The sequence below is a fragment of the Odontesthes bonariensis genome, chromosome 17, assembly GCF_027942865.1.
Source record: "Odontesthes bonariensis isolate fOdoBon6 chromosome 17, fOdoBon6.hap1, whole genome shotgun sequence".
In the NCBI taxonomy this organism is placed as follows: Eukaryota; Metazoa; Chordata; class Actinopteri; order Atheriniformes; family Atherinopsidae; genus Odontesthes; species Odontesthes bonariensis.
The window spans coordinates 28,160,270-28,183,287 of NC_134522.1; the positions used below are offsets into that span (position 1 = coordinate 28,160,270).

Here is a 23,018-nt window from a genome sequence, read left to right on the forward strand (position 1 = left end):
GTCTGCAGCGTCACACCGGCCAGCCGTGTTGACCACAGAGGTCCTAGAAAGACAAACAGAGATCGTGAAGTGGATGATGGCTTTAACACACACCATGCAATCTATCGACAGTACATTGAAAGACATAAATGAAACACTGAAGTCACAGAATAAATGCTGAAAGAAATCGTTGTTCTCCTTTCTTTTTTCCTTGAATAACAGAATGCTTACCGAAAGTCAGAATCGCTGAATAAGTTCCTCTTTCCTCCTGAGCGCTCTTGGCTGTGCAGGCAGGTGGAAGGGATCTCTGGGTACGGGGTCCTCTGGATGTACATCTGGAAATGGCACTCCATTTTTTTGGGCAATGTTATGGAGATCCCCGCATGAAATAATAATATTGCATACCTTTTCGGGCGGATAGGGTTCCCCCCGCAGCCGAGAGACAGATCCAGCTTTAGGAGCCCTATACAGCTCTCCACAGTGGCACGCGTGCGCGAATGCGCAGTGTTAAAGCGTCTCTCTTGTTCGGTGTGAGGGTGCACGGTTGAATAATGAGCCATCACTCTTCCAATTACGGAGTTGTACTTGTTTAATTTATTTAATTTGCGTTTATGTTTATATTTATGTTGAAGTCAAATAAAACATGGGCCTTCTTTAAAGTGATAAGTCTGTAATTTTAACCAAGGGATTTGTTGCGACTCCTGAGCACGCACTAGTGACGCTGCTGTATTGCAGTCACCGCAAGTCAAAATGGAAAAGTGCGTACACGGCCTCAGACCTGTCGTGGCGATTTCATCTTTCCTGTGCTCACGATGGATTTGATAAATGCCAACCTTTGCGCAGAAAAGAACGTACACACGACCTACGCACGTTTTTCGTCTTACGCAAGTTTGATAAATGAGGGCCACTGCCTTTACAGTAGGCTAACTACGATAAAATGAACACTTAGTTAAATATTATAGGAAATTTAAGGGCAATAAAGGGAAGTTGAATTCTGCCAGCAGCACAGTTCTGTGTTGTTAGCGCAACACTGACTTGTTAAAGCTGCAGTCGACAGGTTTTCAAAATTACGAGTCTAAAGTCGGAAAATTCGAACTGATACAACTTTCAGGTCCCTCCCCCAACCTCTAACAAGCTCCGAATCGCCCCCCAAACCCCTCCCCCTCTGTGGACGAGGTTGTGCACGTGAGTTCACACCAGTGTGAGCGCACACAAGCTGGGGCAGACTCACGCTCAGCAGCGTGTGCACAAGCTGTGATTGACAGGAAGGATTCCTCCACCCTAACGTGATTGGTTAAAAACAGCCGGGAGCGCTCGGTTTTTGCAAGCATGATTACAGGCTTCAGAGGGAGCTACAGATTTCGTTATTTTTCCTAAACAGCCTTTTTAATATTCTACTTCCAGAATCCCATGACAGTTCAAGCTAATATGACTAAAAAAAAGTTGCCGACCGCAGCTTTAATTAGCAGATCTTTCTCCCACGCACTGTAAAACTGTTTATGAGCTTTTAGGGAATTGCAACATTTACACGAAGGCAAAGTGCCTCCATTCAGTCCAAAAACAAAGTTTGCAATGTGCAGGAAAATGAGAAGAGGCAGTGCAATAGGTGCAGCAATCCAATCCAATGGATCTATGATATTTATCTTCCTTCAGTATCAGCTTTATCAAAAACAAACAAGAGCCTATGAGAGGGAAGGAGGGGTGGCTAGGGATCTAAAATATCTTGTTTTCATCTCAGAGAGCTGGACTCCTACTGAAAACTATCTTTGTTTTCTTTTTTTACATTGGGTATCACTGTTTCACTCTGTGGTGAGACCTATCACTGCTGTTCTTTTGCTCTTTGTTTCACTTTTCTTATGTTCTGTATATGCACAAAAGCTCCCTGGTTATGTTCACATTGAATGCCTTATTGGGGTTAGGAAATAAAATAGCCTGCCTGGGTGAGGGTAGAAAACATTTTTTGCTATCAATTACAGTAGTAACATAACCAGCATATTGCTGTCTTTACAGTATGTCACATGGTAACAGAGATTGCGGGCTCCCTTGGCTGAGGAATAGACATATGATATGCAATTGTGGTTTCCTGAAACATAACACATAATTCTCAAAAGACAGGCCTGAGCCACCACAGCTCAATAGGACGAGGGGGATGTGAAAAGATGTCGTGGTGCAGCAAAACTTTTCATGTTACTGTTTCAATTCCTATTAGGTGAGAACACAGATCAGTAAAGGCCAGTGATTATTCAATATTCATCTCAGAGAAGAGATGTTTATAAAAACAAAGAAAGAGAGACAAAGCTTGGTTTGAGTATCCCATATGGATGTTTATTATTCTGACACGACAGTTTAGGTGTGCAACTGTAAAACAATACATGAGTCAGTGAGGGATTTCGGTGCTGCTCCACACCACTGCCCTGACAATACAGTAGAAATTGATAACATTCCAGCAGAGAAATGAGAAAAGGTTTTTCTTCTAAAGGGCCCCGGCTATTAAAGCCATCCAAAATTTTCTGACAGTCTGAGTTAAAGCTGAGATTTATGAAAAAGACTCCTCCTGATGAGAGTTCTGCAAGTTGAACTGATAAAACAATAGGTTTCATGTTATAAAGCAATAAAAAAGTTGTCTTCTTATCAGAAAAATGAATCCCATTTCTTTTGGAGTCATCCTCAATACAATATGAAAAATCAAATCAAGCCAAAGGAGGATTTTAATAAATGAGGCCCGGTGGTCGTGCTCACCCATTCCCCAGATAGATGGATTTGTGGTGTCAGTCATTTTGCACGACTCAGGTAGACTGTACATGATCAGCATGCTGGGGAGAGCGTAATGGACCTGGGATTAAAGAGAAGGGAGTAGAGAGGGAAAATAGAGACAGAAAAATATTGTATGCTCAAAGAGATAAGAGGTAATTTTCAGGGAGATAGGGAACAAGAGAACCTCGAGAGAGAGTTTCAAGGCTGAAAGTGTTAAAGATAGATAAGAGGGACATAGATTCTTTTAAAGATTAAAGAATGGAGAGAGCATGAGGTGGGCACGGGTTGGAGGAGGGGGTCGTTGTACATTCAAGTGGCAACACCAAAAAAATTCTGCGTTGAAATGTTTTTGCGTGGGTATGTGCAGAGCACAGATAAAAGGAGGAGTTGCCCTCCATTTTTGTCAAACAGTAAAGAGAGTGAGCCCACTGGTGCCTGTATATTATCATACTACCTGACAAGCCTCAAATATTCTATATTAGTATGGCATCATTCAAAACTTTTAAACACAAGAGACGAAGAGCTGGCAAATTTCTGTTTTTTAGATATTGAAGGTGCATCCACATGCATTGTGAGAGCTGAAATGTAACTTTTGAAGTTAGAAACACTAGTTATAATCCGAGATTGCAGTGCTGAATCATTCTTATTTTTTCCCAAAATAACAAAACTTAAGGTGATCTAACAGTTCCTAATATCATCGTATAAGTGACTATATAACCACTGTTGATCTGAGGAGATCATTTTCTTGGAACTGTTGTTTTTTTTTGGTATTGTTATAAAAATCCAATTTTTCCACTACAACTTTAATCACATATTTTTTTCCTGGAGGGTTTTATTTAAGAATTAGCATGATTGTGTTAAGTGTTCACTCTTATACTAAGTCAGGACCTATTCTTGGTTGCTGAGGTAATGGTATCTTCAGGCTGTTTTAGAGTTTTGAACAGTGACATTATGTGCTCTCAAACAAAATATGATTTCTTAAATTTGAGAGAAAATAGGCCAATGTTGTTTAAGATGCAGCAGCTGCATTTTTGCCCCGGCTGTATTGTAAGTGAGTTTTTAAGGGTTAAAAGAACTCAAATTTGTCACTCTTTGCAAGACTTGGTAATTGTTTTTTCAAGTACTAGATATTTTAATATTTCCTGAGTGCAGCAACATGAAAGAAACCGCTGTTGCTTGCAGCCACTAACAGATATTTTTCCAGTTTTTCTACTTTGGATGATTTTGGGTCCATTTTGCAGGGACCGTGCTGTAAGTAAGGGGAATACTCTAAGGTCTTGAGAATAGTGAACCTGTATTATAAAAGTAAAAATATACATGAAAAAGGAGTATTTAATTTTTTCTTTTACAGTTCTGCTTCATGGACATTTTTTCCAATTTTGCCGCACACCATAATTGTAAGTAGCCTGACAAAAAGGTGATCAAACCTGATGTTATATGTGTAAGTTGGAGAAAAATGATTTTGTCAAAACGTGAACTTGTACTCCACAGTGACTAATCATTCCTCCACCACATATGATAACAAACTAGAAATGCAGGATATGTATTTTACTTTCAGAGTCGAACTCTGGAGTATTTATCAAGCATAATGGAACATTGCTGCACTGGTAAAACATTTTAGATCGTAAATTGACCTGTGGAAAGCATTCCTGTACCTACAATTTTCTGTTAAAACGCATATTTCCGTATCCAACAGCAGTGCAACAGGACGCTCATCCACCAAAACCGTTACTGTAAATGGTTATGGTAACTCTGAACCTGTAAGTCATCTATGAGATTAAATTAAACCAAAGAGACATTTCTAAATGACTAATTGTATATTTTATATATATTTTGTGTATTTAGTGTTATCTACCTATTCGATATATTATAAGCCAAATGGTAAAAGCAGAAGGTGAAGATCTATTCATTCTACCAATTGATTTTTGTTTTACCTCGTCTGTTCTTGAATTTGAATCAAGGCAGGTGCCGAAGGAAAGTCCATGTTAGACAAGATATGTAAGGCTTAGCTACAACCAGGTATGAACCGCTTAACATGTTAACATATTAACTGGCATCAATCAAAAATAAAATGGAAACTAACAGGAATTTGGCGTATTATTTTAAGAATTCATGCCCAGACTTTGAATATTTGGCAACTGTGAAAACTCATCAAATTCCCTTAGATTTTCTGAAACAAAGTTTTGTTAGAACAGAGTTGCTGCTTTTCCTATTAGATGTGCTCATTTGGTTAATTTAAGTGTCCCATTCAGTTGGTAGATACGTGACTAATGTAATCATGTGAAACATCTACCCTAATCCTAGCTCACCGATCGTCAATATGTCCTATGAAACAGTAAAACGTTTTCCTAAAACATAGCATCCATTACTGAATGAAAATCACTTTTTGCATAGCTTTGCATTATACTGATAATGTGAAAAGTCTGTAAGTGATATATAAAGCATACTGCCATGCGCAGTTTTACATAAGGACCTTAGTAGCCATCCTCAAAGGCAGTTCCTACATCAGTTCTTTGGGCCAAATTGCTCGAAAATGCTGCTGAGTTGCCATTGAGCAAGGCACTTACCCATGATTTTTGCAGGGGATCTGCTCAGCTTCCAGCAGAAGAGAAAACATGGGCTGAGAAACTCAAAGTAGAAACTGTGTGTGAATGTGAAGCAGGTTGGTAGAGAAGAGGGGTCTGTGAAACTCCGTATTAAATAAAGGTTATTTGCACAACAGATGCTAAGAAACGTTTTCTTTCCAAAACATAGCAAAACAACATTAGCATGCTGTGACAAAAAGTAGTGAATTTATGCAAATTAGCATGACAAAAATGACAGCGGGGATAAACAAATCTGAATGATGAAACATGTTGAAAATAGCTGGATAAATGTCAGTTCCATTAGCAGGCTGGTTGGGAAAACTGTTAATATTTTGTTTTAGCTTTTTTTTTCTTCATATGATTGTAAATCTACACCCCCCAAAAAATCTCTCTTCACCAGGTTAATTGAAAGAGGAAAAAAAAAACTAGCCTGTCAGGATCAGACTATGCAACATTTTTCAGATGACTGGGTGATCATGGTGCCTTACACCTGACGTAAATGAATGGAGGAGCATGCCATTATGATTAACCTGAACTGATCGCAACCTGAGATTTTTGAGAGCATGGGTGACTTGGAGGGATGAGAGATGGAATATCAAAATGTGCAAATTGTACCGTTAAAAAGACATTTGGGTCACAATTTAAATAAATCAATAGTGTTTTTAAGTAAATGTTGTTTTTGGACAATTCCGGATTGTTGATCAAAAGAGTATAGATCAGGATAGATGCCGCATTTTTACAAATGATACACCTTTCTATGTAGCACAGCATATTTATCATCAAGTGTGACCCTTCTTACAAGCTAGTTGTTTTTGGGCCTATGAACCTCTTGGATCAGCCATGTCAACTACCCATACATGGAAATCATTATCCGGGGTACAATAATTGAAACATAAATGGATAATGTGTATTAATACAGAAAGCTTGTTTAAGTTTGTATTTTGAAAAGAACTGATGCAACCTTTAAAAAGTATATGTTTTAATTTGAAGTTAGCTGGCTTTAATGGAAAATTCATCAGAGATATTTTTTTACTCAGACTGTTGTCCTCAGAGGGACCGTGAACAATGGATGGGATTTGCAGATTTTAAGGAAAGTAAATGGAGGGGAAATTAATGCTGTCTATCTGTCAGGTTAGATGTGAAGCTTGTTAAGGTTTGGCATGTATAATACTGGAGCAGAGCTTTTTCAGTAATAGCTCAAAAGTGTCTGTCATTGAGAGGGGTGAGTTGTTAGAATGTTTGAAAATGGAGATAAAACCTTATATTTCCTAACTATCTTTCCTGGAAGAAATCTGTGGTGTCAAACCCACAGATGTCACTTGAGGGGTTACAGAAATAGCTTGTCCTGCACATGTGATCAACCGCAGCATGGACAGGATGTGAAGATTGGATTACTGGTTTAAAAAATGAATGTATGCAGACTTCTCTCTTTGGATATAAGAAAGATGGAGAGGAGTTTTCTAGAACTGTTTGTCCCTTAGACAAACACTTGAAGCAATATGCCGGGCCCTGAAATCTATTCATATTTAGTTCCGATATCATCTGCCGCTCGAGTTCTGTGGGGTATGCAAAAATGATATCTTATATATTGCTTTTCTATAAATACCAACCCAGTCTCAACTCGGGAAATGTGTAACAAGTAAGTTTGTCTGCATCTTCAAAACATAGTTGTTTCTCAATCCATGCGGTTTTGTGTAGAGCAGCTACTATGTGACATAAAGGAAAACTGGAAAGTGTAAAACCTAAGCATAATTAGGAACAACAAATTACTATTGTGAAGGGAAATTTCAACAGAATAGTTTTATAAGCAATGTATCTGGTAAATATTTGACCTTTACTAACTGATTACATTTGAACTATCTACGCGTGTATTTTGTAACAAGTAAACTTAGCCATTAACTCAAACAAGTCCTCCTAACCCTATCTGTTAGCGGGTAAAATCGCAGTGAAAAAGTAAGGAATCAAGAGTGGGAGGTAGAGGTAGAGGTAAAAGTAGAAATGTGCAAAGATTGTTGAAAATGTTGAGCAAGAGAGCATAAGTGCTGACTTGTGGATTAGTTCCTTCCACCATCCCTTCCTTCCTCCATATAAACATATGTGGTCAAGGCTTCCGTTTAGCCAAGTGGCCATTTCAACACTGGACATCACGCTATGCCATGACTGACGTGAATAATCAACATCTTTCGACATGTCGCTACATCGTGATGTAGATGTTCCATGTCTCCTTACATCGATAACCATGTCCGCACGTGCACGTGGAAACAATGCAGACACTGTGTAGTTGGGCATAAATGCTATGAGGAGGTAGGAGGGGACACGCAGAGGCTTTAGTCTGCTAACTCTAGAAAAGACATCCCAGTTTAGCCCTCCTCCCACACGTTTCTTTTCAGTCTTCGACTTTTCTACTTTAGTTTCAATCATGAATTTTTATGACAAGAAGCTAAAAATAGATGGTATGAGTTAGAAAATAGTACATGGAAAAGGGAACGTCTAAGCCTGCTGGTGAGAAAATTCTCTGACAATCCTTTACCATTTATGAAATTCGGAGTACAATACGCTCACATATTGGTTCAGTGTTATTTGATATACTTAAAAAAAACATATTATGTATAAATACTGTGAGTGCTAATGGAAATGACATGAAAACATTGCTCTTGTCATGTCGGAGCATGCTATTCAGCATGTGTTAGGTAACAGTTTTAGTTCCATGTTGACAGTACTGTTTTATATTTTTTTGTTTTGTACTGGATGACTGTTAAATAAATTGAGTCATTGTTTTTTTTTTCTAAAATCAAGATGCTTTGTTCACAATTTCTGTCAGAACATAAAATGAGGCAGTCTGTCTGACTCATTGTTTGTTCAGGTGCCACTACTGTATTTTTCTGCCATATTCTATAAATGCTGTGCCAAATGTTGGTCAAATTTTGCTTTTTTGGCTGGATTCTTTGAACATGGTTCGAAGCCTAATTCTATTTTCTCTGGACAAGCAATAAAAACAAGAAGGGAAACAAAGATCCCACAAAAAAAATTTGTATTTACAGTTATGTGGTTGATTAATCTCAGCTACACAAAAGCCTATGACATATTACAATTCATGCGTTGCAATTCCTATCATGTCACGTAAAAGATGGTTGACAAAAAAGAAAGACCTAGTGAGATGTTATTATCTGACAGTTTACAGTGATTTACAGTGAAAACATTGTAGTGTCACACTACAATGTTTCGTAAAAGTGGACGAATGTACCAATTACACATGTTCCTTTGAGACTGGGCTGCTATTACACATTCTTGTTTGTAAGCAGGCTGTAAATACGCTTGTGAGTAGATTCAATAGAAAATCAGTAGTTAAGGCTGACATGGGATTTTTTCCAATCAACGGTGGAACACCTCTTTCCACTGTTGACTGGTTGACTGTCTACCAAAGACATACACCAACAAACAAACAGTATATTGAGCTGTTAAAATCCAATGTAGCCACCAAAGAGGATGCGTTTTGTGTTCTTTTCACATTTAGCTTTTGAATTTGTTTTCCTTTGATCAGCCCATTTTCTGCCACCTGCACTATATCCCAACACTAGAAATGAGAATAATGAAACACGAGTAACATAAATCTAGTCATTCATTACTAAATTAAGCCTTTATAATGGCTACTGTACTGTACATTGTTGTTATTCTAAGTCTTTTTATGGAATATGATCCTTTGTGTGTGTCATAGGAGGAATGCTGGAGGGAGAAAGAACAGCGTGTGAATTACACAACACACATACAAACCATAAATTCTGAAAAAACCCACTGATCTGCCTTCCCTGAGCCTTTAGGGTTCACATCACGAGACACGGTCACACTGTGCTTGCACCTGCATTGAGAGTGTGTGAGTTCAGAAAGGATATGTAAGACCGGAGAAGCGTAGGACTTCTCTCCATGCAGATTTAGAAAACTGATTTAATAAAAAAGTAAACTATTCTATTTTTCATTACTTGGGCTTTGGTGGCGAAGCTGCTGTTGTTCATATAATTCAGAATGGACAAACCTGCCCCGTGTGGTTTTGGGGCCGTGGGATTACATGTCCCCATGCTGAATGGACTCTTATGTGATTTTAACTGTGTGTTATCTCCTCAAAGCTTATTTATCATCTCTTTTACCAAAGGTGCATTCTGCCATCATTGAATCATGCAGACGAGTAGAACAACAACAAATAAACTTTCAAACGTTCATTAACCAATGGGGACTATTATAAGAATATTGTACCATGTTCGATGGTATATTAGTCGTGTAAAAAGGGATGCATAGACACAAGGGGGATTCTGACAAAATGATAACCTCAGGGTTTATCAGACATCAAACTGTACCCAGAGGGAATAAATCGAAATTATTCAAAGCACTAAATCAATAATTGATATAAAAAAACACAGCAGAATTTTTCCTTAGGGCTTCATCAGATCTGGAAATCTGAGTTTGTAGAGAACAAGGTCATAGTCAAAAGTCAAAAAGGAAATTAATGAAAAGGAAGGAAATAATGATAATAATTAAAAGAAAACCTCTGTCGCTTTCTACTATTCTATTTATAAATAATCCATGCACAATCCCTTTGCCGGTAAAGCCTTTTTGCTATTCAATGTCTACAGTGCTACCAGTAAGCAAACCCTGAATGTCCACATAGTAAATTATCAATGAAAAATATTTATATGTACAGTGTAGCTCCATAAAATGTCTCTTTAAATTTGTTTTGCATGCAGTAGACTGCATAATATACAGGCAATTAATAAGTTCAGTTGTTGTTTCTTTGGCAGGCCAGAATCCAGCTGGACATGCATAGAAAGGTATGTACAATTTAAAAGAAAAAAAAGAAAAAAAACAGGTTCCAGATCACTGAGAAGTCTTTACTCTAACATGACCTGAAAGATCTGTGTGCAAATGTTACATAGGCCATTTTGAGACCAGTGGCGCGACTGAATCCAATACCGCTGGATGCTGAAATATAAGAATAACTTTAAACTGATGATGGTTTAAAGTTGTGCCACCTGATCACTGTGATTCCAGTACACTCTGTACACCACTGGTACGGCTCTTTTCAAAGACCGTCATCCTTCTCCAAGTCCGGAGAAACAGGCCTGGAAACGGTGAAAATATCCTGACGTTGTATTTTGATTTTGGGTGTGGTGGAGGCAGACAACACCCCCATGGACGGCCGCCTCTTGTCTGACAGCAGTTTGATCATTTCAGCTACCTGACTCTCTAAGGCACCCAGACGGACTCCCAGAGTCTTGATGTCCCCCCGGAGCTCCAGCCGGGTCTCATGTAGTGCGGCTTGTAGAGCCTGCTCTGGTATGGGACAGAACGGGTGAGGGGACCCTGCCCCACCAGGCAGAGGGCTGTGGAGGAGGGGAGTGACCGCTGCAGGAGTCCGTGCCTCTCCTGCTCGGTCGATTCTCAACTCACTCTTAGTGATGCCACTGTCGCAGGAGTCAGTCTTGCGAAGGGGGTTGTTACCAGAAACACCACCCTCTCTTATATCCACACCCCCTCCTGCTTCATGACTTTTACTCTCCTGAGAGAGCATCTCCACAGAAACAGCCTTGACATTGTTGTTTAGGCCCTCCTTCCTGGCCTCCATTGGAGCCATGTTGTTTTTCAGGCGCATCCATCCGCAGGCCTTGGCAGCCGGCTTAGCAAGCACAGGGCTGGCGCTGACTTTGAGTCTGACAGGCTGCTCACCTCCCCCTGCTGCAGAACTGGGCTGGAGCTCCATTATGTCACAGTTATTCTGCTTTTCAGTTGCTTCGCTTTGATGGCTGTAGGCCAGTGAACCCTGCATGGGTGTGATCTGAGACACGGTCAAGACACTACTGCTGGGCGGGGCCCCGTTCTGCATAGAGGTGTGGGGGCGCTGTAGGCTGAGTGGCAGGGAGTGCTGCAGACTGGAGTGGTCCAGCTGCAAGGTGTGGGGGTGCAGGTGTTGATGCTGCTGCTCCACCTGCAACTGGTTCTTTTCCAGCTCCAGCTGGGAAGTAGCTGCAGCTCCCTGGTTGCGGAGCTCCTTTTGCTGCTTGAACTTCTGGAAAAGCTTGCGGACTGGGTGGTCCTGTGGGATGGTGAGCTGCACCTCATTCTTTGCTCGCTGCCTCTCTTCTTCCTCCTTCTTCACTTCACTGATTTTACGGAAGATTATCTGAAAAGTTTAAAAAAACAACAGTATGGTGGTCATCAGAACAACTATCATTTCATGTAAATACTATGGCTAATCATTCACTCTGATGTTTGTACCGAGTCGCATCACATTAATCACTAAATTTACCTTATTTCTTAAGAACAATAAGTACACAATTATTTTCATGAAAATCTGTCAAACTGTCTTGAACATTTTTACTTGAGAACACTCATATTATTTCCTCTGTGCATTCAGGTACTGTAAAATTTGACTGATTTCAGAAAATCCTTGCTGAATTATCCATCAATGCTCCTACATCTCCCCCTGTATTATTCAGCTAAGTCTGGCGCCAGACTCTCTCCTGGCTCTCCTTACACACTAATTACATTGAAAATCACAGAAACCCCTGCCAGGCAGCCAGCCAGCCATCCAGCATGCTATTTCAGTGTTATTCTTGGTTAAAACTACAATATTCTCTGGATGGGAAGCTAAGTTGATCTTTGAGTTAATGTAGGAGGTGATGGGAATTGCGTAGCTTGCTGTCCACCTCTAAAACTTTCTCCTTTCATCCACCTGTACTTCCTGCTCATCCTACTTGCTGCTGAGAGATGACTGCAGTTTACTCTAATCTAATAGAGAAGATAAGAGGGGGAAGAGGACACCCTCTCAATCATTTCCAGTCTCCATCGCTGTGTACCTGAAGGCATAATCTGAAAGATTTACACCTTTAATTGATTGAACTTTTACAAGTGGAGCGAAGACTGATTAAAAGTAATTGAAAAGTCATTACTGGTGGGCTTTTTTCTTTTACTTGTCTCTGAAATTAACAACTCTTTGTACAAACTTTTCCATAGATAATATGTCATGACTGAAGTGGAGATATGATGACAGACAATCGGTCCTTTCCACTAAAGCAATGACGCTTCCTTCTTGTTAACATGATATCAATCTGTTTAAGGTCTGCGAGGAGTTGTAACGTAAAATATAACACCAGTGTTTCTGTCTGTTCATATATTTTACATGTTCAGGTTGGCTCTATCACAGGTTACACAGATTACTAGGTTTGAGTCTAGGACAGAATCTTTGTCTCATGTCACTTATGTGTCAACTACACAAGAGCAAAGTGTCAGCTGAGTCCTATCATATTTTAATAGGTTTGGGAGGATTCTGTTTTTGTCATAGGTAATGAGGGCAGAAGCTGCCAGCACACAGCTCATCATTCTGCTGTTAAAATAAGGTGACATGCACATGACAAAACCTCCGAGAAGAGCTGAGTACTGCACACACAGGGACCCTGTGGGCACCTGATATTTTATTTTTAATATTCTCACACAAAAACTCTCAGTAATTCTCTATTTTGCACAAGAGCTGTGCAATTTAAAGAGACAGTAAAAATTCTGAAAATACAATGTATACAGTAAATTTTATTTGCTATGCATCCATCGGACTGAGGAAACTTTACAAAGAAATCTCCATTCATGGGTTATTCATTTACTGTGTCTGTATGCTCCACGTTGCTATTTAAATACTGAATCCTTCTGAATACTTATAGGAGCTCTTAAATATGTTACTTTAGGGTCTGAGCAAATGTTTATTAAGGAATGTGATATAAATATTAAAAAAAGTTGCTCAAAATAAGTGTAAGAGAGAATTCTGAAGTTTTCGATAAATCTTGATTCCCTGACACATCCAAATATAAAGCTGCATAAGAAGTGCATAAGGAATGCTGGACCACAGATGTTGAGGGGCAATGCACCTAACCAGAAAATCAGAGCCCAGTATCATGAATCACCTGATTAACCTAGTTAACAATCTCCTACTGCTTTTGTCTGGAGGCTGCATGTGCATGTGATCACTAACGCGGGTTACGCAGGTACTCAGATAACCATAATAATATCAGTAACAACCATTAGTGGTCACTCAGTGTTGTTTTATGCAAAGCCACATTCATTGGGAACTGGACATCTACAGTGACCATTTCAAACCTGAAAGTTTAAGTAACTTTTACAGTATTGTCAGCAGGACACACTTGCAAATGAGGATTCATTTCTTAGTTTACCAATGTTAGTAACTCAGACTAGAGCAGGAAATGTGACTGGACATATTTCATGGACAGTGTCATAACTGTAGTTGGCTTGGTTCAAATGCACACAGCTCAGTTTGCCTGGTTGAGTAAATTTGAGCGGGTCCAGGATCTGTCTGTGTTTTCTCAGTGGACATATCCCCTTTGTCTCAGAGAACACTGTTCAAACTCCAGCTGAGTCTTTTTCTGCCAAAGGTTTCTTCCTGTTAGAAGGGAGTTTTCTTCTTTCCACAGTCGCCTTGTGCACGCTCAGGACGGGCGCTTGGACAGCAATAAAGTTTCAGTGCAATCTGTTGGTTTCCTTACCTAGGCTACTGTCTTTGAATTGTATGAATTGGACTAATTTGTAATTCAATTAATTGGATTTGATTGGATTATGATTGAATCACAATGAATTGGATTCTTATTTGCTTGAACTGGACTGTATTTGTTTAAGTGCCTTGTGATGACATTTGTTGTTATTTGGTGCTATATAATAGTTTGGCTGGACAGTTCACCATAACACCATAGAATAAACTTGACTTTACCCTGTCCACTGAAAAATTAACCAAGAGTATGATTCAGTAGATTTATTCTTCACATAAACCTGCCTCAACAAGAAATAACCATCACACTGCCTGTTCAACAGTACTTGTCCTTGTTGACTTCCCAGGATTCATTCCTGGATCCATTCCTCTAAGTCCAGCTTATCTCTGGCTAATTTTGCCATGATACTGGGAATCTCAAACTTAATACAGATACCAAGGAAAATATTCTACACTGTTTTCGAAACCACTATGGGAAAAATGACAAATGATTTTGTGTAAAAAAAATAAAATAAAATAATAATAATAATAATAATAATAATAATAATGATATAATAATAATAATAATAATGATAAACGGCTTTTTTCTAGCCGTTAACTGGATGGTATACTCTGAGGCGTGAACTGCTTATAGTGGTCCGATGGACAGATTGGTGGAGCCTCTTGAACAGCGGCGGTTCCTTCATAGGGGCGATTTTTGCGACGCACTCCCAAACACGGAGTTTTTTTTTTATTTTTTTATAGTTGCTAAGGCGGGACTGATCTACTGTAGGCAAACTGGTTGTATATGTCATTGTCCAATCAGATTAAGGTCGCGCCCGGTGTTGCCACGTCCATTTGGGGCGATTTCTGTCAGGGTCGAATTTGCACCAGAAATCTCCCATTGACATGAATGGTACGTCAGTTTTTAAAAAAAATCATGCTCCCAATACATTTTCTTTTAGGGTTTTATGTGCTCGCACAAACAACGCACAACGAAGAAGATGGCGAGTGTCGAGTGCAACAATACGGTACTGTCTCTGAAAGAAGTACCCTTTAGTCGTCGTACTAATGCGGAGAAGGAAGTTTGGAAGAATTTTGCGGGATTTTCGAGCGAGCCTTGCAAGGCAAAGATGTAACCCAAGGCTCCACCAACCCTGCTATTTTTCCAGGTAGTATTTGATGTAGCTAAATAACTTAACCTTTTGTTCTCAGTCATTGACTTGTAATGATTTAAATCTTTTATATAATGTTGACAGTAATAGCAGAATGTATAATGACACATTCATTGTTAACGGTGCAGTATTATATTTAAAAAAGAGAGAAATCTCACATAAGTAAGCTGCACTTAACCATGTTTGACAACTGGTTATGCTTTTCTAAGTCATATTTTCCAAAACTTCAATAAACACTTGACTTGGATTTAAATGCTGTCATTTTAATTACATTCTTTAGAATGAAAATTTAATGAATCTTATCATTAAGAGCTTATATGTTTACTTATTTCATAGAATTCTGGAACAATATGAGGAAAATAAATAAATAATGGTTAATGTGTAATATTAACTGATTGGCAAATTATGCAAAAAATAACAAAAATTATTAAAAATGATTACAATAAATTATGCTACCTAGACAAATATACCTCAGTCCTATGGACTTTTATGGTACTTATGGACATAACGGGGGGAAATTGCAGAGTTACTTTGGTTATTTGGCAGACCAAATAACCCCTCGACTCTGCGCTGTGTTTTTTTAAGGAAGACAAGGAGTTTCTGGACGATTGGACATTTTAATTCCTGCGTGGGAACATAACAGGTTTGCATCAGTGCAATCGGTTCAGCTTCGCACAGCACACTGATGCAGCTTTCACAGACTGGAAATTGCACTACCTAAAAAAAATGAGGAGCCGCCACTGCTCTTGAATAGTGGTGTTGCAGACTCTTATAACAGGTGTATATACACTACAGGCCAAACATTTTAAAACAAGGCCAATACAGGCAAAACATCTAGGAGTAACTTCGAGTTTCTGTTCACAATGCGTTTCTTAAAAATCAGTTTCTGAGTTCTAAGGTTTGTTTTCATTGATATGCAACATTTCCCTCAATTTACCTTCAGGTATATATTGGTGTTACCAGACCATTGCTGAATAAATGTTGAGTCACAACGTCAGCGCAAAAGTAAAAAAACAAATCACAGTTTGCATTATTCACTCTTTGGCTTTTGAGAATTTGCATACAAAAATCCCCAAAAAAGCAATGTCAGCAATGTTCATATCTCTAACAAGCTACCACAGAAATGGCTAGAAAGAAACAGCTGAGTAAAAAAAATCAAGAGAATGGATTTGCACATTGACGATAGAAGGATACACTGAGAGAGAAATTGTAAAACACCTAATGGTGTCCAATATAGGAGAACTATACGAGAACTATAAGAGACGAGAAGAAATTGGAAGTTATGGTGATAGGAAAAAGTCTGGAAGAGAGAGGGTTACTACAAAAGCAGAAGGTAAACATATTGTCACCAGTAAGAGAGATAAGCAAAAAACAGCACCACAAATAAGGGATGAAATCAACATGACACGGTCAAAAACCATATCTGTGACAACTGTGAGATGACATTTGAGAAAGGCTGGTCTGATGGTTTGTGTATCTGCAAAAAAAAAACACTACTTCATCCACAGAACAAGATGAAGAGATATGAGTGGATAAAAGCAAAAACTGGACCTATGATGACTAGAAACAAATTGTCTGGACTGACAAAAGCAAGTTTGAACTTTTTAGTTTGAATCGCAGAGTCTATGTCCGCAGACAAACTGGTGAACGTCTTAAAGCACCAACGCATAACATTCACAGTAAAGCATGGAGGTGCTAGTGGCATGGTATGGTGATGTTTTGTTGGTGATAGAGTAGGAGATTTGTTTGAAGTAAATGGTGTTATGAAGAAGGAAAAATACCATTCCATTCTCCAGCATCATGCAGTTCCATCTGGACTAAGACTTGTGGCTTGAAAGTTTGTTTCGCAGCAAGATAATGACCCTAAGCATTCATCCAAGCTCTGTCAGGGTTACCTCGACAAAATAGAAGAGGGAGGTGTTCTTCAAAAGATGGTTTGAACCCCTGAGTCACCAGACCTTGCTCTGATTGAGCTTTTGTGGGACGAATTGGATCGATCAATCAGAAAAGTGTGTCCCCACCAATCAGCAGTCTCTCATTGATGAACTTAGGAAAGCTTGCAATGCAACTCATGGCACATACCTTAAAAACACTTTTGGAACAAATGCCTTGTATTTACCATACTTGTTAAAGCCAGAGGGGGTTACTTTGAAGAAAGCAAATTCTAAGCAAGAAAAAGTCCAAATACATGATAATTACAGTAAAAATGTATTCTGATCAGTGACTCTTTATACAACCATCATGTTTATTTTGTTTCAAAGTATACCCATGAAAGTATGATATTTTGTTGAACAAATTTGATTTTGCTTCCAAACGTTTGGCCTGTAGTGTATATACCAAACTAATATGGCATATGGTGGACATCATTTAACTAATTAGGTGACTTTAAAGTAATTTTTAATTTCTTATTTCTTGTCATTTCTTATTAAGGGGGTTAATGGCAAAGGGAGTGTTAACCTTTCACCACCTCTTTTTTTCTTTATTTAATTCTTAAATTATTTTTTGTAGATTCTTTCACAAAAAAACCCCAAAAACATCCATTTTATTTACAGGTTGTAATGCGAAAAATAGGAAAAGACCAAGGGGTGTGGATAAATTTGCTAGCCACTGTAGCCTCACAGAATATGTTAAATGAACATGGCCTCTTAACATAGTATTATGTATCATATGTTACAATTACATGTGAGGCTCTCTCCACATGTAGCTTTTTATTTACAGTTTTTACCCATTGCTTGAACACTATAGACACATGCTTAAACCAAAGTAACATAACTTGAAGTTGTTGTTACTATACCTTAAACAAAGTGTAACCATGCCTTAAACAAAAGCGCCTCTGTGCACTTTAGTTGCGATTCTGCACCACACTTGCTCCTGAACACTACACACTATTTCATACATAAGACACTTCGTTCAAAAATGAAATCTCAGGGTACCATTGGGAAAACACATCTATTCAAAATACAAAACACACTGGGTAATTGAAAACACTTGGACACACACCTGAAAATACTTAATTACAAAACTGAACACCAATCAGCCAGCTACTAAAAGGCCTCAGTTAAGCCATTTTGAGAACTTTGCAAGTATGGAGGCAGGGAGAGCTAGAGGCAGAGGCAGAGGCAGAGGCAGAGGCAGAGGCAGAGGCAGAGGCAGAGGCAGAGGCAGAGGCAGAGGAAGACAGAGACAGAGAGAAGGAGGAGGACGTGGTCGTGGTCAAAGAGGTCATGCAAGGACAATAATTTCTGATGACATCAGAGCAACTTTGGTGGACCATGTCATCAATCATGGCCTGACTGCAAGGGAAGCTGGGCAGAGAGTCCATCCTAATCTGAGCCGTTTCACGGTTGCATCCATAATGAGGACATTCCGACTAGAAAACAGGTATGTCTTCAACTCTCTACTCTACTCAGTACTGTACCATATCACATTACCGTATCACATGTACTGTATTGCATGGTGGCTGATGTTTTGTGTTGTGTTAGTTTTGAGAAACATACCGTGATAACGTGTTGAGATGTTTCAGTACTGTGTATGGTATAAACAGTAAAGTACAGTATATACAGTACTTTAAATTTGTGGTTGCATTTTTCTACAGAATGGCTAGAAGACCTCCTGGGGGTGGACGCCAACGCCTGTTCACTCAACAGCAGGAACTTGCCATTGTGAACCTCGTCCGAGCAAACAATGCAATCCGTCTCCAACAGCTACAGCAACAAATAATTGCAGATGAGGAAGTGTTGAACAATATCAATCGAGTTAGCATAACCACTATCCGACGCATTTTAGTAAAGCACAACATGACTATGAAACAACTGTACAGGGTCCTATTTCAGAGGAACAGTGTCAGGGTCAAAGGACTTCGACATTTATATGTACAGGTAAGTGTAACAGTCCTTTACATTTACAATACAGAATGGGTGCTGTCCAGTGAATATGTACCATTGGATCAGTACCACATAGATACATTCAGAAAGCTACACAGGCACCTGTGTGGTGGGGTGGGGCGGTTCTGTATGTGTAGTACTGTAGTTGTGTGCTTTGAGTAATGCCATCCACAATATGTATTTTTTGTTACAGAGAATGTTGGACATGGATGGAGCTGCACAGCCTCATGAAATTATTTACATCGACGAGGCTGGATTCAACCTGACCAAAAATAGACGACGGGGACGTAATATAATTGGCCAAAGGGCAATTGTGCACGTCCCGGGGCAGCGCGGGGGAAATATCACAATGTTTGCCGCCATTAGCCTTCAAGGGCTGCTGCGCCATCATGCCAAACTGGGTCCCTATAACACGCAACACATCATAACATTTCTAGATACACTTCATGATGCGGTTGTACAGAACAGACCAGAGTAGCCCAGAGGTCCGTTTCACGTAGCAGGTTTAGTGAAAACTCTGAGTAGGTTAACCCTGAAATGAGGGAAACCCTGAGTTTTCCGTTTCACAAAGGGAGGTAACTCAACCCCGAGAAAGAGGGGTAACTATAGCCTGTTTCACAAAGAGACGTAACTTAACCTCTCGGTCAGTTACCGTAGTAACAGACTCTCTGAACCTAACCTGGTCGGGACCAGGTTTTATTCAAGAAACCTTGAGTTTCTTTCTGTCTCCGCCCTCTTTCAGCCACACACGCCATTTGATTTCCTCATTCATTCAGTCAGCAGAGCGAGTTCTTCTACTTCTAGAAGTCCATTAGGCACAGTAGGAGGCGACTTTTTTCACGAACATGTCCTTTTGACAACGATCCCGTGGATGAAGGTGCAGCATTATTGCGCAGAGAATTAAATATTCGTCGGAGATGGTTATCAGACCGCGCATAGATTTTTGCATTTACAGACAATTATCTTTTTGAGCGGTACCATCAGAATGTGTTGGGACAAAAGAAAAAAAGACATAAAAGACAAATAAATATTTGTATGAATAGGCTTTAAAAATACATATATAGGCCTATTATATTTTATAAAGACACTCGTGTCTTGGGGGTGGATTCCCTCAGCCACTGGCCTCCTGTTAGAGGTGGCGGTGCTGGGCACCACCCGTTTTACAGGCATCTGCCTTCTTTCTGTTGGCTCAGTAGAAGTCTGTGTTAGTTTAAATAGGCTTAATTATTTAAGAGAACATGATATAGATGATGACTCTAAATTGTCCTTCGGAGTGACTGTGAGTGTGCATGGTTGTTTGTCTTGTTTGTCTCTATGTGGCCCTGTGATGGACTGGCGGCCTGTCCAGGGTGTACCCCGCCTCTTGCCCATTGACCGCTGGGATAGGCTCCAGCCCCCCGCGACCCGACTGACGGATTCAGCGGTGTATAGATAATGGATGGATGGATGATACAGATGAGAAGACATAGTTTATGTGTGAAAACAGCATTATGTTGGGAATAAAATAACTGCACAGTCAAATAGCCACTTAATATTTATTTTACAGTGTAAAACATGATCAAAATGAGCCTCCATGCCGAGGTCTCACCTGTTTGAACAATGTTTTTATATTTCATCTTAAACTTCTGCCAAGAGCGCTTCTCCCCTGCGGGATTGCACCTAAATGAAATAAATGAATGGGCTACCATTCAAGCAGTTTCCCTGTAATATTGTGATTGCAAAGGACTACATTTAAACTTACACTTTTGCTGCTGCAACGGTGTTGCACTTATTTCTAAAAACGTATTGAAACTCGCCGTATGAGCACATTAAGATTTCCAATTCGAGGTTGGTGAAAAACGTAGCCCCTCCTCTTCCCCGTTGCCAAGGTGACTCGTCGAATCGGGGCTCCTTTGATGCTGGCTTTTTAAAGTTGTGGTGCACGCGCTAAACTCAAGGTGAACTTACTCAGAGTTGATTAAACTCACTCAAATCAGTGTTTCTGGAACCGAAAACTCAGAGTTTTCTATCTCAGAGTAGATCAACTCAGAGATCAGGAATAGACTCAGAGTTGGTTGAACTTGCTACGTGAAACGGACCCCAGGTTTGTTGTTGTGTGGGATAACGTTAGTTTCCATCGGGCTGCTCTGGTCCGGAACTGGTTCGCCCATCATGATCAGTTTGAAGCTTGGAGATGGCGGGTATATGACCGCCAACCACATGACCGCATGCCTCTTCTGCAGGCAATGGAACAGGCCTGCGGAGACATTGCCGTAAGGTCCATCCATGACTGGATTAGGCACACAAGGCGATATTTCCCGCGATGCTTGGCAAGAGAAGATATCGCTTGTGATGTCGATGAGATCCTGTGGCCCGACCCCAACAGACGGCAGGATCCATGAGCGCAATTATGCACAATTGTGTTTTTCTTTGTTTACGATTGTGTATTGTTTGTTTTATTTTTGGTATAGAGTATTTAGTATTGACTATTTCATTTTGTTGTTTTTTGTGAAAAAGTGCCTTGTGTGAAACTGAATAAAAACAGTGAAAACGAAAGACTGCAGTGTTTTATATAAAGTAGACTAGTGTGTTGCTGCTGATCTGAAAGTGTATTCATATGATACAAGTGGGTATCATTTTGTCATCAGAGTGACATTTTGACAAAGGATTGTTAAGTTTTGAAAGCAGAGTTTCAAGTTGACACAGATGTGAATGGTTTATTTCCCAGTGTTGTGTCTTATTTGCTTGTGTGTAGAGTTTTGGCACAATGAGCGAAGTTTTGCAAAATGTGTTCAAGCAACAGGCAAAAACTGTAAGTGTAATCCACGTTTTAGGTCATTGACAATGAGCTTTTCGAAAAATTCAGTTTTCTATGAGAAAAACTGGAGACTTTTGGTTTGTGACACCAAGGCGGAAGGCGTTAATTGTTTCATTATATGAGATTGTTTCTTTGGTACAGTAGTTGGTGGTGCAATCTGTCATGCCGCTCAAAGAAGACGGATGGCACCCTGTGGTTTGGTTTTGAAGGTGCTAAAATTGAGTTATTATAAAAGAAGTACAGATTATAAAAATGTTGCCTGCCATTTGGACATTTGTAATGACTCCAGAAAGATACTCAGTTGTACTTGTCAGTGTTTTGCATGCTAAAGGTCCTCAAAATGACTGCTTTGACCACATTGGACCAGGCTGAGAGGCCTGACTAATTTTTCACCATTTAGCCTAATTTCTGCTGACCCAATTATTCAGGCCTTATGTCTTCTTGACAGCCAGCACTCAACAACAGATTTTCATTCAGTTTGAGGTGGCTGTCCACCACGACCCATGGATTAAATAACCAGGAATTATGAGTAATACTTCTGAATAGATCCCCCTCATCAATGTCATATAGAAGTGAGAAGTCCTCGGAAAAAAAGGCAAGATAGACAAGTTGCTTGTAGTGATGTCCTCAGTTGAACTGCGGTCAAATTAGTGGTTACAAAGATAACTGTGAAAGTAGAGGTGACTGTTTGAAGTCTTACCTGAGATTTAGTGTATACTATCACAAAATCTTCACAGACTGGCTTCAAAAGTAGATGTAAAATGCATTTCTATCTATTGGATGTTTTTTTTTTTTTTTGGTAATATAGCTTCCTTTGTGTTTAATTTTTACCCTTTAAACTTCATGTGTCTTTGAAAAGTTCTCTTTTGTGGATTATTCATAAACTCACCCAGATTTTACAAAATTCTTTTACAACAGATAGATCAAAGCTTATTTGGAATGAGTCCACCGTGGTCCAATGAAATGCCGTGTTTTAAATGACCCAGACAACAATGCAATTTTTCTACGTCCACATAAAACAAATTTATTTGAGTGGTATTATTCCTCCACCAAGGTGAAAATAAGAAAGAAGTTTGTTTTGGGAGCAGTTTGTATTTCTGTTCATCATTAACATTATGCAAAATCACAAAGTTCCATCTAATAATAAATATTCGTGTAGAGATGTTAAATAGGCAAAAGACCCCATTAAATACTGGTGCTGATCTGGGTCTCTGCTTTTTAACTGCATTGTGATCCCTATGAGCTGATAGGGCAGCTGATGTTTGTAAGAACCTTTCAACCTTTTTAACTCCTTATCCTAATTATTTGTACATAATTATGAAGTTGAAA

At 39.4% G+C, this 23,018-nt stretch overlaps 1 protein-coding gene across 1 annotated transcript in view; it reads right to left on the reverse strand.

The window, feature by feature from the left end:
- Positions 1 to 2,319: 2,319 nt before the first annotated feature.
- The window catches only part of kcnh5b (potassium voltage-gated channel, subfamily H (eag-related), member 5b), a 194,094-nt gene continuing 173,395 nt past the window's right edge, over positions 2,320 to 23,018 (reverse strand). Inside the window, exon 13 of the mRNA XM_075447653.1 lies at positions 2,320 to 11,487. Coding sequence (XP_075303768.1) covers positions 10,390 to 11,487 — 1,098 coding nt within the window. The 3' untranslated portion in view covers positions 2,320 to 10,389. The remainder of the gene's footprint in view (positions 11,488 to 23,018) is intronic.